The sequence below is a fragment of the Plasmodium knowlesi genome, assembly GCF_000006355.2.
Source record: "Plasmodium knowlesi strain H genome assembly, chromosome: 14".
Classification (NCBI taxonomy): Eukaryota; Apicomplexa; class Aconoidasida; order Haemosporida; family Plasmodiidae; genus Plasmodium; species Plasmodium knowlesi.
Window position 1 is genome coordinate 2,756,173 of NC_011915.2, and position 12,217 is coordinate 2,768,389.

The window sequence follows — 12,217 nt, forward strand, 5'->3', positions numbered from 1 at the left end:
GCTGTGCCAACCGCGTAAGCACCTCGTACTTTATATGCAACCTCTTACAGGGGAAAAAAAAAAAAAAAAAAAAAAAACGACATTCACGTGAACGCGAGAAGGAACATTTTTATTTTCCGACAATGTTGGTTTGGGACCTGTGCGTGATTTTGCTTCATTGCCATTTGGCATGTTCAATTCTATTACGCTAGTGCCCATTTTTTCCAATTTTTTTCCAATTTTTTGCACGTTCCTTCATGTGAGTGATACTACATATTACTTGCCAATCCCGTGGGTAGTTTCCCCACCCCTGCTATTCATTCGCCTTCTTCTTCTTCTCTCTGCGATGTTGCTTCCATATCCCCTACATAACCAAACCAAATGAACATTAACGGGATAGCAACTCGTTGGCAACAACAAAAAAAAAAGGGAGTAATTTATCTCTGTTAAGACAATTAAGGAGGGCCATAAGGAGGAACCTTTGCGCGAGTAGTCAAACATCCATTTTTTTTTTTTTTTTTTTTTTTTTTTTTTCCTTTTCTCCCCCACGTCGCCTAAATTTCATTACTGATTAATCCGCCGGTTCGTTGCCACTGAGCAGGTATGCCCAGATATTGTACCACGTGTGAGTGTGAGGATTCCCGGAGGTGTAAAAAGGCTGGATAAAGGAGAAGTTTTCACACGCGGACAATATCTGCGTAGGGAGATTTATCACAAGTACGCTTCGAAAATGATGTAAATGTACGGCCACAGTGCCACTAGCAAACTGTGTATATATATTTTTTCTTTTTTTTTTTTTTTTTTTTTGGCGAGTGCAGAATTTACCCTGCCCACGGTATATGGCATACGTACATACGAGCACACAGTTGGTGCAATTTTATTCTCTAACGTTTGCAAAATTCATTGTTTTGTTCTCACTTGAATTCACTTTGTTTTTTTTTTTTTTTTTTTTTTTTACCGTTCACGAAAATGTGAAACCCCCCTTTTGAGGTTTAAGTCATGTGGGGCCTTACCTGACCGATATTATATATGTTTCAAGGGGGGCGTACTTTTTTTTTTTTTTTTTTCCTTACGCCGTGTGTTATGACCACTACGGAGCTCTCTCCTTCACAAAACCACCTTTTTCAATAGCACAAAACATTTGACAGAAAATGCAAAAAGGGGAAACGTTGTTTTATGCTATTCTTCTTTTAATCCCCATCGTAGGTACTTGGATATACCTAAAAATTGTGGAAAATAAAAAAATAAAAGAGAAAAAAAGTGACTCTTTAGGAGAGGATGACATAGGAAGTGCACAGAGGGAAGACCAAAACAATTGTCATTCCGTGGTTCATGAAAATAAAAATCTTTCCAGAAGGAAAATTAGCAGCATGGAGGACACTGCGTCTTCTTGTTCTCATCCACACGGGAACAGATTCGGTGTTACTTCACAGGGCGATGGAATGGGAGCTGATAGGGTGAAGTGTGTAGAGGAGGACGCCTCCTTGTGTAGGTCCGAGGGGGAAAATGCAAGGGATAATTTATCTAGTGGGAATTTCAAAAAGGAACCGGAATTGCTCACCGAGCGGTGCGGTGAGGTTACCACAGGGGAGGAAGTAATCAAAGTGGAAGAAGCCCCAACTGGGAAGTTCCGAACGGGAGGATCCCCAATCGGGGAGGGATCCCTCGAGCGAATTTGCCACTATAACGAAAGGGACAAGTCCGAAGTAGGAGGTGGAGAGGAGGGCAAGAAGAGTCTCGGGAGGGGTAGCGATAGCACCATGGAAAGCCTCCCAGGAGTCAGTTATGTGAAAACAGAAAAGGGCGATCAAACAGGAGATGGTGATAAAGCGAAAGAGGGGGAATCCGACCAAGTAAACACAAATGAGGGGGAACCCGATCAAGTAAACACAAATGATAACGACAAAAGAGAAAGTTGCCCGTGGGACAACGAGGAAAAAGCTAATGGCACATTTGCGAAGCGGCCAAGCAACATCACAAAGAGAGAGGATATAAAGGAAGAATTGAGTAAAGAAGACATGAATGGCTACGCCAGAAATTACTACAGTGATAACTATATAAGTAAGGATGATTATGAGAATTCCAGTTCTCACCTTAGCTCCTCCGTGGACGATGATGATTCAGAAGAGATAAGCTCCAATGAGGGCGACTCCGATAGGAGTGACGACTCCGCCGGTAGGAAGAGCTCATCCGTCCTGAGTGAAGACTATGAAGAGGAGGAGGAGGACAGCGAAATGGATGATCACGACGAAGACAATGACGACGACGAGGACGATGATGGGGAGTGCGCGGATGACCAGGACGGAGGAGGTGGGCAGAGCATAGAAGAGATAAAGGACCAAGGAAATGAGTTATTCAAAAAGGGGGACTACACACAGGCCATCTTTTACTACAATAAGGCTTTAAAAAAATGCAAGGAGAAAAGTACCAAGTCTATTTTGTATTCCAATAGAGCAGCTTGTTATTCTCATTTAGAAAACTGGAATCAGGTGGTCGAAGACTGTAATAAGTCCATCAATTATAATGAAAATTTTGTGAAGTCCTACATACGTAGGAGCAATGCATATGAACAGCTGGAAAAATATAATGACGCGTCCAACGACTTGAATAAAGCCATAACGTTGGATTCCTCCTTACTGGCCAGGTACGAAATGAAACAGAAAAAATTAAAATACCTAGCTGAACAGCAATTAAATAAAGAAAAGGAAGAAATGGTGGGGAAATTAAAGGACTTTGGTAATTTGCTCCTAGGGAAAGTGGGATTGTCACTTGATAATTTTGAAGTGCAAAAAAATCCAAATAATGATGGTTCTTTTAATATTCAATTTAAGCAAAATAAGTAGACTACATTTGGAGCGAGTTCTCTCCATTCCGCTTTCTGGTTGCTCCGTTTCTACACACGTGGGCGTTTACAATTTCTTCTTCTCTTTGTTTTTTGTGTTGTAACGCTGTGTGTACGCAGTTTTGTATATTTCTTTTTTTTTTTTTTTTTTTTTTTTTTTTTGGCAAGCCTTTTTTTTTTTTTTTTTTTTTTTTTTCGTCAAGCTTTTTTTTTTTTTTTACATGCACAAAATAGCTAATCTTAAAAATTACTTTTGTCTTGATAAAAAAAAAAAAAAAATTAAAGAAACATACACATGCCGTAGGCACACACCGCGTTGGGAAGTTTTTATTTGGAGAGTTACGCAAATGAACAGAAAAAATCATTTCGTCCATCGGTATTATGCAAGAAAAAAACAGAAAGTGGGTGTTAACTGAGGTGTCAAACAAAAAGGATAACACATATGCACCGGAAGAGAAGTAAATTATGTTGCAGGACAGAGTGGGGTGTCGGCACATTTCACTAAAAAAAAGGATACCCTACGTGGGAAACGCTGCACATTCATACACACGCAACGCACAGGATGTACCAGTACTCGTGCCTGCGCATTCCCCCGATGTCTTCCAATATGATTTACAAATAGGCCATTTTAAGATGAACCCTCTTTTTCTCCTTCCACTTGGGGGGAAAAACAAATTCCAGAGGAGGAGAAGAGGGGCACCTAGAAGGTGTGACACAGATTACACACATAAATACGAAAAAAGAAAAAAAAAAAAAAAAAAAAAAAAGACATTTGAAAGATATAAAAGAGTGAGATAATATATGACCCTTCCCTGCCTGTAATCCTAATGACATAAAAGCGCTTCGTTCCTGCGAATGGGTTTGAATTCCCAAACTGGCGCCTTTCCTAACTTCCTCCTCTGTAATCTGCCTTTATCTGTGCAGAACAACGTACCGAACAATATAACCTTCTTTCATCCTTTTTTTTTTTTTTTTTTTTTTTTTTTTTTTTTTTTTGTCCACCCTAGGAGTACACCTTCACGAGATGGTTCAAAACTTGCTTGACGCTGAACCCATCGATGGCATCAAAATCTCTGTCACTAATAGATTTCTGTTTTACCGCATCCGCAATAAACGGTGCAGTAATTCTTGTAAAGCCAATGCCATTTCTACAGAACTTACACTGCTTCTCCGGCGGGAAGGCTAGATCTCTGTTGAGAAATTTTGTTCCCTTTTCTATCTTACCATCTGTGAGTTGCGGTTGCCTTCCTCCTTGAACTTGCCTCTCTTGAATTATTGCTTCGTACATAGAACGCAAGGTAACTGCGTTGTGTATTCTCCATAGGAAGATAACCAATGATTCGGCTGAGTGAATGTTACAGAACCCATAGTAGCATGACTCTTGTGCGGTGACAAAGTGCTGTATGCAACTTTCGCAGTTAAGGTAGCTTTTTGTGTAGTTTGTTAATGCGTTAATGTAGAAGTGGTACCTTTCCTTGTCCCGAATTAGACAGTGCACCGATATTTTGTGGAAAAGCAGCCAATAGGAACAGAGAACGGAGTTCTCTTCGCACACTTTGAATTTGGGCTCATTCCAGGGGGTGCTTCCTAGGAGGTTTTGCAGATCGGCTTCATTACTGAAGGTAGTTCCGATCTCTATCCCTGCAAGCTCGTCGACCACCTTGGACCACTGCTCATAACTAAGTGGGTATTCCTGCGAGTCCACTTTCTGACGAAGGTTGCCTAGCCACTCGGCCAGTTCGGGGTACATGTCAGAAACGATCTCTGTCATAACTAGAAAAGGTTCCACCGTAGTTTTATCTACATCTAACCCTAATGAAATATTTTTCTTCAAAGTGAAAAGTATACCCCTTACAATGTCGTGCTTTAATTCATCCCTGGTAAAGGTAATCCCTTTCCATCTTTCGATAGCCATTCGATTTGCACTAGCACCTTCTTTTTCTGTGATTCCCCCTATGGCTCCATTCGTGGAGGCTATAAACATGGAATACTCATGAGACTCTTCTTCTGGTGGTACATCGGCGTAGCATGACTTCAAATCGATGTGATTAAAGTTAACGTTTTTGCACAAATGCGTTTGCATCATTCTTTGGAACTGTACAAGATTGTTCACTCTATCAACTTCCCTATAAGCCAGGAGCAATTCTCTGTTGTACTGTCTATCAACCATTTCTGTTTTGGGAGCTATGTATTTATACTCGGTGTCTTTATTCTCCATGTAATCATACACTGGGTGGAGCAATCGAAAGGTCGGATAATAACGCACCTTAAAAAATCTGCAGTATGGCACAAACAAAGGGCATGAGCAGTCAAATACAAACAGAGTAACATTACTTTCGTAATTTTTTATTTCTTCCTCCAATTTATTCCACACATCAATGTATCGGTTGCATGCTGGACAATAATAATTTTTGATGTTTATTAATATCACATCTCCATGCTTTGCTCTGTCTATGGTATCCCAAAATTTGCTTAAGGTTTCTTCTGCTCCTTTACAAACATCTACACTTTGTGCCCATGGTACCTTGGCCAGGATAATGTACAGCAGGAGCAACACTCGAAGGAGGCCCCTGCATAGTGTCACCATGGTTTGCGTGCAGGGCGACGGAAGAATAACGCGATGACACGGTGACTGGTCGCGCGGCAAGGGAAAGACACTTTTACAACAAAAGTTTTGTGACTCGCCAGTTTTTTTTTAGCTAACTCCGATTGAGGGATCTTCAACGTTGGCCCAGTTATTCGTACGGAGAGAGCATTTCATTTTGGGGGGCTCGCTCGGGCAGAGGTGCCAACTTGCTATTCTCTTTTTTGCGGTTTGGCTCCCCCGTGTGCCTCCAAGTGGGGACAAAGGGAGCACACAAATGGACACGTTCAGGATGTACTTATCTGGCTAAGAAGGCGTTGGCACGAACGAGGGAGTTTTGTTCCCCCCGTCAGGATGAAAAAAAAAAAAAAAAATACCAACTAGTTCAAACTGGTTTGGCGTAAAAAAGTGTTAACTAGAAAAGCATCACCACGTACGAATTGCATTATAATGATAAAAAAAAAAAAAAAAAAAAAGGAAAACCTCGCTCTGGTGGCGACTCCTCCTACATGCATAAAAGCAGGACGAGTCTCCAACCGTCTGCACGAATGGCTACGCATCAAAAGTATTCAAGCGGGGAGCATACATATGCACATATAACGTACGTGTAGAATTATACAATTCATGCATACGTTTAGCTACATATATAACTTGGCACGTGACCTGCATTTAATTATTATGCAGGAACCAAATTAACAAAAAGGGTTAACAGAAAAAAAAAAAAAAAAAAAGAAAAAAAAAAGCTATATCCTCCTGTTAACAATTTTTTTTATTTTTAAAAAAAAAAGTTGGTAAAATGAACTTTAAATTGGCAAAAGCGGGCACAAAATGATTACAACTTTTTTGGTGAGCTGCTGTCATGCTAGGAAGAAGGAGCTTTTCTTCTTCATGTCCCATTAACGACAACAAAAAAAATGCATAAAAAAAAAAGAAAAAATGCAAATAATAAAGTAGGCATATCCGTTTTTTAATTGGGTCCCATTTATTTATACGGTGCGACAAATTGCTACAAGGATGCTCGGCAAATGCAGATTGTGGCGGGGCGAGGAGGGTGAAAGAAAAAAAAAAAAAAAAAAAAAAAAAAAAAAATTCCCTTCTTGTTTAAGATGGCAAAGAAGCACGCATAGAAGGCGAATGCACCTTGATGATCATTAAGTTACGTGCGTGCTACTACATACATATGGTACCCTTTAAGTGAACAGAACTGCTTTTTCCTGCATAGCTACACGAGGCATATGTTGGTGCGTGTTCTTGCCAGAGATGTCACATTCTTGCTGATTCCTTTCGTGCATCCCGTGAATTGTTCACAGGACGGAGGTGAAAATGCGAGAGGAGGCAAACTATGCCCTTAGACTTATTTCCCCCCACACGTGGATTTGCACTATTTTGAGAACCCTCATCTGAAGAGAAAAAAAAGAAAGTGTGAAAAATTGGGAAAAGGAATTGTGTAACGAGTGACTAAAGGCGTAACGAAAAAGCGACGGTAAGGAACCTCAAAGTGCACCCCGAAGAACTCCCAGCCACGCAAACCCATACCATGTCGAACGTCAACAAGCAGAAAGGCAAAAACGAAGCCGACCTAGGGGACAAACTAAACTACAAAAACTTAAGCGATGTAATGCTTCATGAGCTGATGTGTCTTAAGGCAAAGCGACAGGTGTACTTAAAAAGAGGAGGTACATATTTTTTGAGTTCCAAGGAAGAAGCCCTTTCGGTGTTGAAGGAGAAGAGTCAAACCGGGGAGAAAGAATAATTTGGACGAAAGCATCCCCTGTGTTGATTGCCCACTCGGAGTGGAAAGCTTAACCGAGTTGTAGCCCTCCTCCCTTCCCCCCCCCTTTACACCAACTCACGAATTATTTCGAGACCCCATCGTTAACTAACCCAAATTAAAGGTACGCGAATGCACAGAGAAGTTTTACCAACACAGATGAAAATCGTCCATGTGAAGCATCTCCCCTTCCTCCAATAGACTCCCTAAGATATAGGAGAAGTTTTCCTCTACCCCCTCCATAAGCTCGTCCCATTATATGAACATATTAAAGTATCACTTTCTTTTGGTATACGCGTTTTTAAATGTACCCTTTAACCTGACCACCAAGAATAAAATTATAAAAAATGAGAGGAAGGAATTCGTTGGGATAAAGAACTACACAGGGGGGAGAGGGAAAAATGCAAAGAGGAAGAACCTGTGGACAGGTGGTTTGCATCGTATATGTGCAAAGGGCCCATTGAGGGTACATACCCTTCGGAGAAGAGAGAAGCGAATGAACAAGTTTACATTTTTGCATGCAGTAAAAGGGAGTTATGCAAAAATGATAAGGAGAAGTAACCCCTGCGAAGAGAACGCAGCGCAGAAGCATTATCGCCACTACAGCATAGTTTTGCAAATTAAGAAGAGGCCTTGCTCCCGCATGTACCAGGTGAACTCTATCTTTGACTACCCCGGATTCGGTTTCACCGTCCTGAAGGAATCACATCAAGAGGGTAACCACAGTAGAATTGGTATTATAAAAACTCCAAGGGGGGAAATAGAAACCCCCAACTTTCTCTTCTGTGCCACAAAAGGGTGCATGAAGTCAACGCCAATAAACTTCGTAAAGGATTCTAAGACGCAAATTATTCTGTCCAACACTTTCCATCTGTTGATTCATCCGAAGCCACATGTCATTTTCCAGTTGGGTGGGTTGCACAGGTTCATGAACTGGCAGGGCCCCATCCTCACCGACTCGGGGGGGTACCAGCTCTTCAGCATGACATTCGGCTCCGTTTCGGACGAGATAAAGAGGAAGTCCAAGGGGAGCATAGGTGGCATAGGTGGCACAGGTGGTGGAGGTGGCACAGGTGGTGGAGGTGGCACAGGTGGTGGAGGTGGCACAGGTGGTGGAGGTAGCGCTGGTAGCAAAGTGGCCACCTTCGTCCCCCCGAAGTGCCCTCGAGGAGACATAATCGTAAGAATCAATGAGCAGGGGGCTCTGTACAAGTCGTACCACGATGGATCTCTGGACATGCTGACGCCGGAAAGCTCCATCCAAGCACAGTATCTTCTGGGGAGTGACTTCGCAGTAGTGCTGGACGAATGCACTCCTTACCACATAGAAAGGGAGTATACGGAACGGTCGATGCACAGATCGCATAGGTGGTACATTAGGTGTCTTTTAGAATTTAAAAAAGCAATGAGCATGCCAAATTACCATTCCTACCTGAACGAATTGCACAACAAGAAGTACAATGTGAAACACAAATGGATAGAAAGGGAAACCAATAAACAGGCTCTCTATGGAATAATCCAGGGAGGAATATACCCCGACTTGAGGATGAAAAGTTGCCAGGTCGTTTGCAATTTGCCTTTTTTTGGCCTCTGCATAGGGGGTTGCCTAGGGAAGGATAAGCAAATGATGTACAGCGTGATAGAGAAAACCATGGAGCTTGTCAGGGACGAGACTAGTGTTTCCTCAGTGGGGCAAGCCGACAGAGTGTCTAGGACACTTCTTGGCAGCACTAAACCGGTACATCTCCTGGGAATTGGTCAAATTAAAGATATATTTTTTGGAGTGCGACAGGGGATTGATACCTTTGATTGCGTCATCCCCACAAGGCTGGCAAGACATGGGTACTACCTATGTACAGTTAAAACCATTAAAGGTATGGAAGAAAAATTATGTAAAAGTATTAAGAAAGAGTACATAAAGATAAAGTCGAAAATTCACGAATTGGATAAAAATCCTCTTGAGAATAATTGCCCTTGCTACACATGTGAGAATTACTCAAGAGCATATTTGCACCACCTGTACAAAATTAATGACAATTTGTTGGGTACCCTACTGACTATACATAATGTGTGCTACATGAATCGCCTCATGGAAGATATTCGTGAAGGGATCAGGCGAGACCGCTTGGACGAGGTTGAGAGGAAATGGGTTCGGTGACAGTAGTACCGATGGGGCGCGTGTATACATTGACACTTCACTCCCGGGAGTTCTTTTACTACTAGTATGTTTATCCCCCCCACCCACCTAGGGAGGGGGACAATGTAGGATAGACCCTCTCCTTTATGTATAACCACTGGGGAGTAGCTGTCCCACCATGTGTATATATACCTGCACAAATTAAAAACTTTGCAGAGACTGTTTTTTACGTTTTATCTGTGGAAACGCAATTTTTTTTTTCTTTCTTTTTTTTTTTTTTTTTTTTTTTTTTTTAAGTATAAGTTGGGAATATGCGGTGAAAAAACAGTGTATCAAAACACATGACAAAATAATGTGTCAAAACTGCACGATAAAAATGGACAACAGCAGCGGTATGTATTTCCAGGGCGCCCCCCTCCCCCATGTGCGTGAAAAAGGGAAGCAGTGAAGGCAAGACGCCGCAACAAATGATCACATAAAAAGGTTACGCAGTTTGGTAAATCAATGTCGTGCGTTAATGGCGGTACGGTTTGTTAAAAAAAAATTACAAAAGAAAATATAATAAAATATAATAGCATACGTGTGTAAAAAAAAAAAAAAAAAAAAAAAAAAAACGTGTGGCTATATGAATTGGTGTGTGAGCACCTTCCGTCTTCAGACCTCCACGTAATGAGAATCCTTCGTCGTTTTTCCTTTGCCAAAAAACTTTTTCTTCAGTCCCCATTTTTTGTTGTTGTTGTTTCCCTTTTTGCCATTTGATTTTGGGTCTGTGGAAGAGACCAAGGAAATGTAAGTAAATGAGGACGCATATGAACGCACGAGAACTGTCCATGTGCGCCAATATTTCGAGCGCACAGCTTCACGACATACTTCCCCTTCTGTGCTGCATGCAAAATAGAGACTTACTTAGATTATCCAGGAGACTATCATGAGTCTTCACTCCATCAAAAATGCTCTGCGTATGTGTATGGAAAATAAAATAAAAAATAGCAAAATGGCAAAGTGGCATAGCGAATTTCTCTCTATTCTACGTTACCCCTATGCCTCTGTTGCTGCGGGGTGATCCTTACCTGGGTTGCCTTCCAACAGAACACCGTGTTGATCCATGTCAGGATGCCATAGGACATCATCAGTGAGAGATCCTTCGCGCTATAGGTGAAGATGCTGCGCGGGGGAAAAACAATTAAAGAAAAGCGTGGGCAGAAGGTGCAGAGAGGACATGGACAATGTTGAAATAATAATTAACGTGGATAGAATAGTCAACTGGACGACACCACAGTCAAGGTGGACGGAGTGGTCAGGATACGCTTCAGCACAGCGCCAGGAATAAGTACCCCTCGATAATAATATAAATGGAAATTATGCTGGAAACCAAAAGCATCCAATTGTAGAACCTCTGAAAGGGGGGAAAAGGCGGCAACAAATTATTCTCTACATTTTTATACGGGAGATCGGGCAGTACAGACGCATGGACACATTTGTTGAATTTGTTGGCGTCTTCTTCGGCGTTACCAGCAAGGAAGGGATATAAGATTTGCCTGCACATGAATGGGTGGAAAAAAAAAAAAAAAATTCCAACATGAAACATGAAACATGAAGCGGAAAAGTGAAATGTGAAACACAGAGAGTCACACAATGCGGTAAATTGACAAGCTTATGCACAAGGAGGCGCTAATATTTTGCCGCCCCATTTGTCTGGTGCGGGAGTTTCATGCTGTGTCGACGCGCGCTGTATGTTCGCCCACTTTTTTTTTTTTTTTTTTTTTTTTTTTTCGACTCCTACCGATGAAGGAAAAAATGGGGAAGACGCAGAAATAGAAGTTTGTGAAAAGAAGCCACCTGAAAAATAAAATAAAAATTGGAAAACAACAAATGATATATTTTCGAAAACCTCGATATACATATACTGGGTGAGACAGTTTCTCTGCGAAACAGGGCCTCCCCCCCCAGTAGAGCTACACCAAATGGTTAGCTAAAGAGGTAATGGGCAAATCAATTGTGGGAAAGGACTTACCCATAGATAGAGAGGTTGGTCGAGAAGAAGGTGTAGATGAGCAGGATTAAAACAAAAAAAGTGTAAAAAGTTACAAAAAATATATACTTCCTGCAAAATGCTTTGATTTTATCATCAGGCTGGTAGTGGTCGAGTCGGTTGCGAATTTGATCCATTTTGGCATTTAAAAGGTGAATGTTAGATGAAGGGTGTGAAGAAGGGTGTGAGTCTGTTAAGCGAATGGCACTAGCGTTGACTTTGACGTTAACATGGACGATGGCGTTAACGTGGACGCCGATGTTAGCAGTGACATCAAACTGGTACTACTATCATGTTAGCAGCGCCTGGGCTAGCATATGTCGGTGAAGAAGTCAAAATGTACGACTTTGTTCGGGGAGTAGTTGTATTTTGTGTTTGTGGAGAAGGCACAGAACGAGAAAATGGAGTTAATTGTCGAGTATATATACGTACATACATACATATATATACATAAGCATAAGTAGGCATATAAATACATGCTTGCATGGAGAATGGGGTTAACTGTTAAATCGTTCGTTCGCCCTTTTTCACAATTTTTTTTTTCTTTTTTTTTTTTTTTTTTTTTTTTGCGAACTCAGTTGGTTGACGATCTCTTTTTTCGAATCCAACTTTGAATGCTTTTTTCCTGCGAAATTTGCGTAACTTTACAATTTTTAAAGTGAACTTGGAAGCAAAACGCAACTCGTGCGTGGTTTTTTTTTTTTCTTTTTTTTTGCCAATAAATATCTATACCTATTTGCCGTAGTAGAGAAGAAGAAGCACCCCGACTTCTTCCATCGGGCGTCCGGGGGCGCCCGCAAAAGGTCGTTGTGCACGCATGCGTAGAATGCAAATCAAAGGAAGTTCCTATATACGTAGGTGTGATGCTTCAT

At 41.4% G+C, this 12,217-nt stretch overlaps 5 protein-coding genes across 5 annotated transcripts; 3 read left to right on the forward strand and 2 right to left on the reverse strand.

Annotated features, from left to right (window-relative positions):
• Positions 1-1,130: 1,130 nt before the first annotated feature.
• Positions 1,131-2,822, forward strand: PKNH_1461200 (uncharacterized protein; the record flags this gene model as incomplete). Its single annotated transcript, XM_002262456.1, has 1 exon — positions 1,131-2,822. One exon carries the CDS (start codon positions 1,131-1,133, stop codon positions 2,820-2,822), a length of 1,692 nt encoding a protein of 563 aa, XP_002262492.1.
• Positions 2,823-3,824: 1,002 nt separating this feature from the next.
• Positions 3,825-5,408, reverse strand: PKNH_1461300 (sulfhydryl oxidase, putative; the record flags this gene model as incomplete). Its single annotated transcript, XM_002262457.1, has 1 exon — positions 3,825-5,408. The coding sequence occupies one exon, from the start codon at positions 5,406-5,408 to the stop codon at positions 3,825-3,827; it is 1,584 nt and encodes a 527-aa protein (XP_002262493.1).
• A 1,534-nt stretch (positions 5,409-6,942) lies between these two features.
• Positions 6,943-7,158, forward strand: PKNH_1461400 (conserved Plasmodium protein, unknown function; the record flags this gene model as incomplete). The annotated part of the gene is made up of 1 exon (XM_039113690.1): positions 6,943-7,158. One exon carries the CDS (start codon positions 6,943-6,945, stop codon positions 7,156-7,158), a length of 216 nt encoding a protein of 71 aa, XP_038970058.1.
• Positions 7,159-7,435: 277 nt separating this feature from the next.
• Positions 7,436-9,334, forward strand: PKNH_1461500 (queuine tRNA-ribosyltransferase, putative; the record flags this gene model as incomplete). The annotated part of the gene is made up of 1 exon (XM_002262458.2): positions 7,436-9,334. The coding sequence occupies one exon, from the start codon at positions 7,436-7,438 to the stop codon at positions 9,332-9,334; it is 1,899 nt and encodes a 632-aa protein (XP_002262494.2).
• A 633-nt stretch (positions 9,335-9,967) lies between these two features.
• On the reverse strand, positions 9,968-11,482 carry PKNH_1461600 (conserved Plasmodium protein, unknown function; the record flags this gene model as incomplete). The annotated part of the gene is made up of 7 exons (XM_002262459.1): positions 9,968-10,080; positions 10,220-10,268; positions 10,384-10,477; positions 10,648-10,709; positions 10,826-10,851; positions 11,097-11,152; positions 11,328-11,482. 7 exons carry the CDS (start codon positions 11,480-11,482, stop codon positions 9,968-9,970), a joined length of 555 nt encoding a protein of 184 aa, XP_002262495.1.
• Between the last annotated feature and the right edge of the window lie 735 nt (positions 11,483-12,217).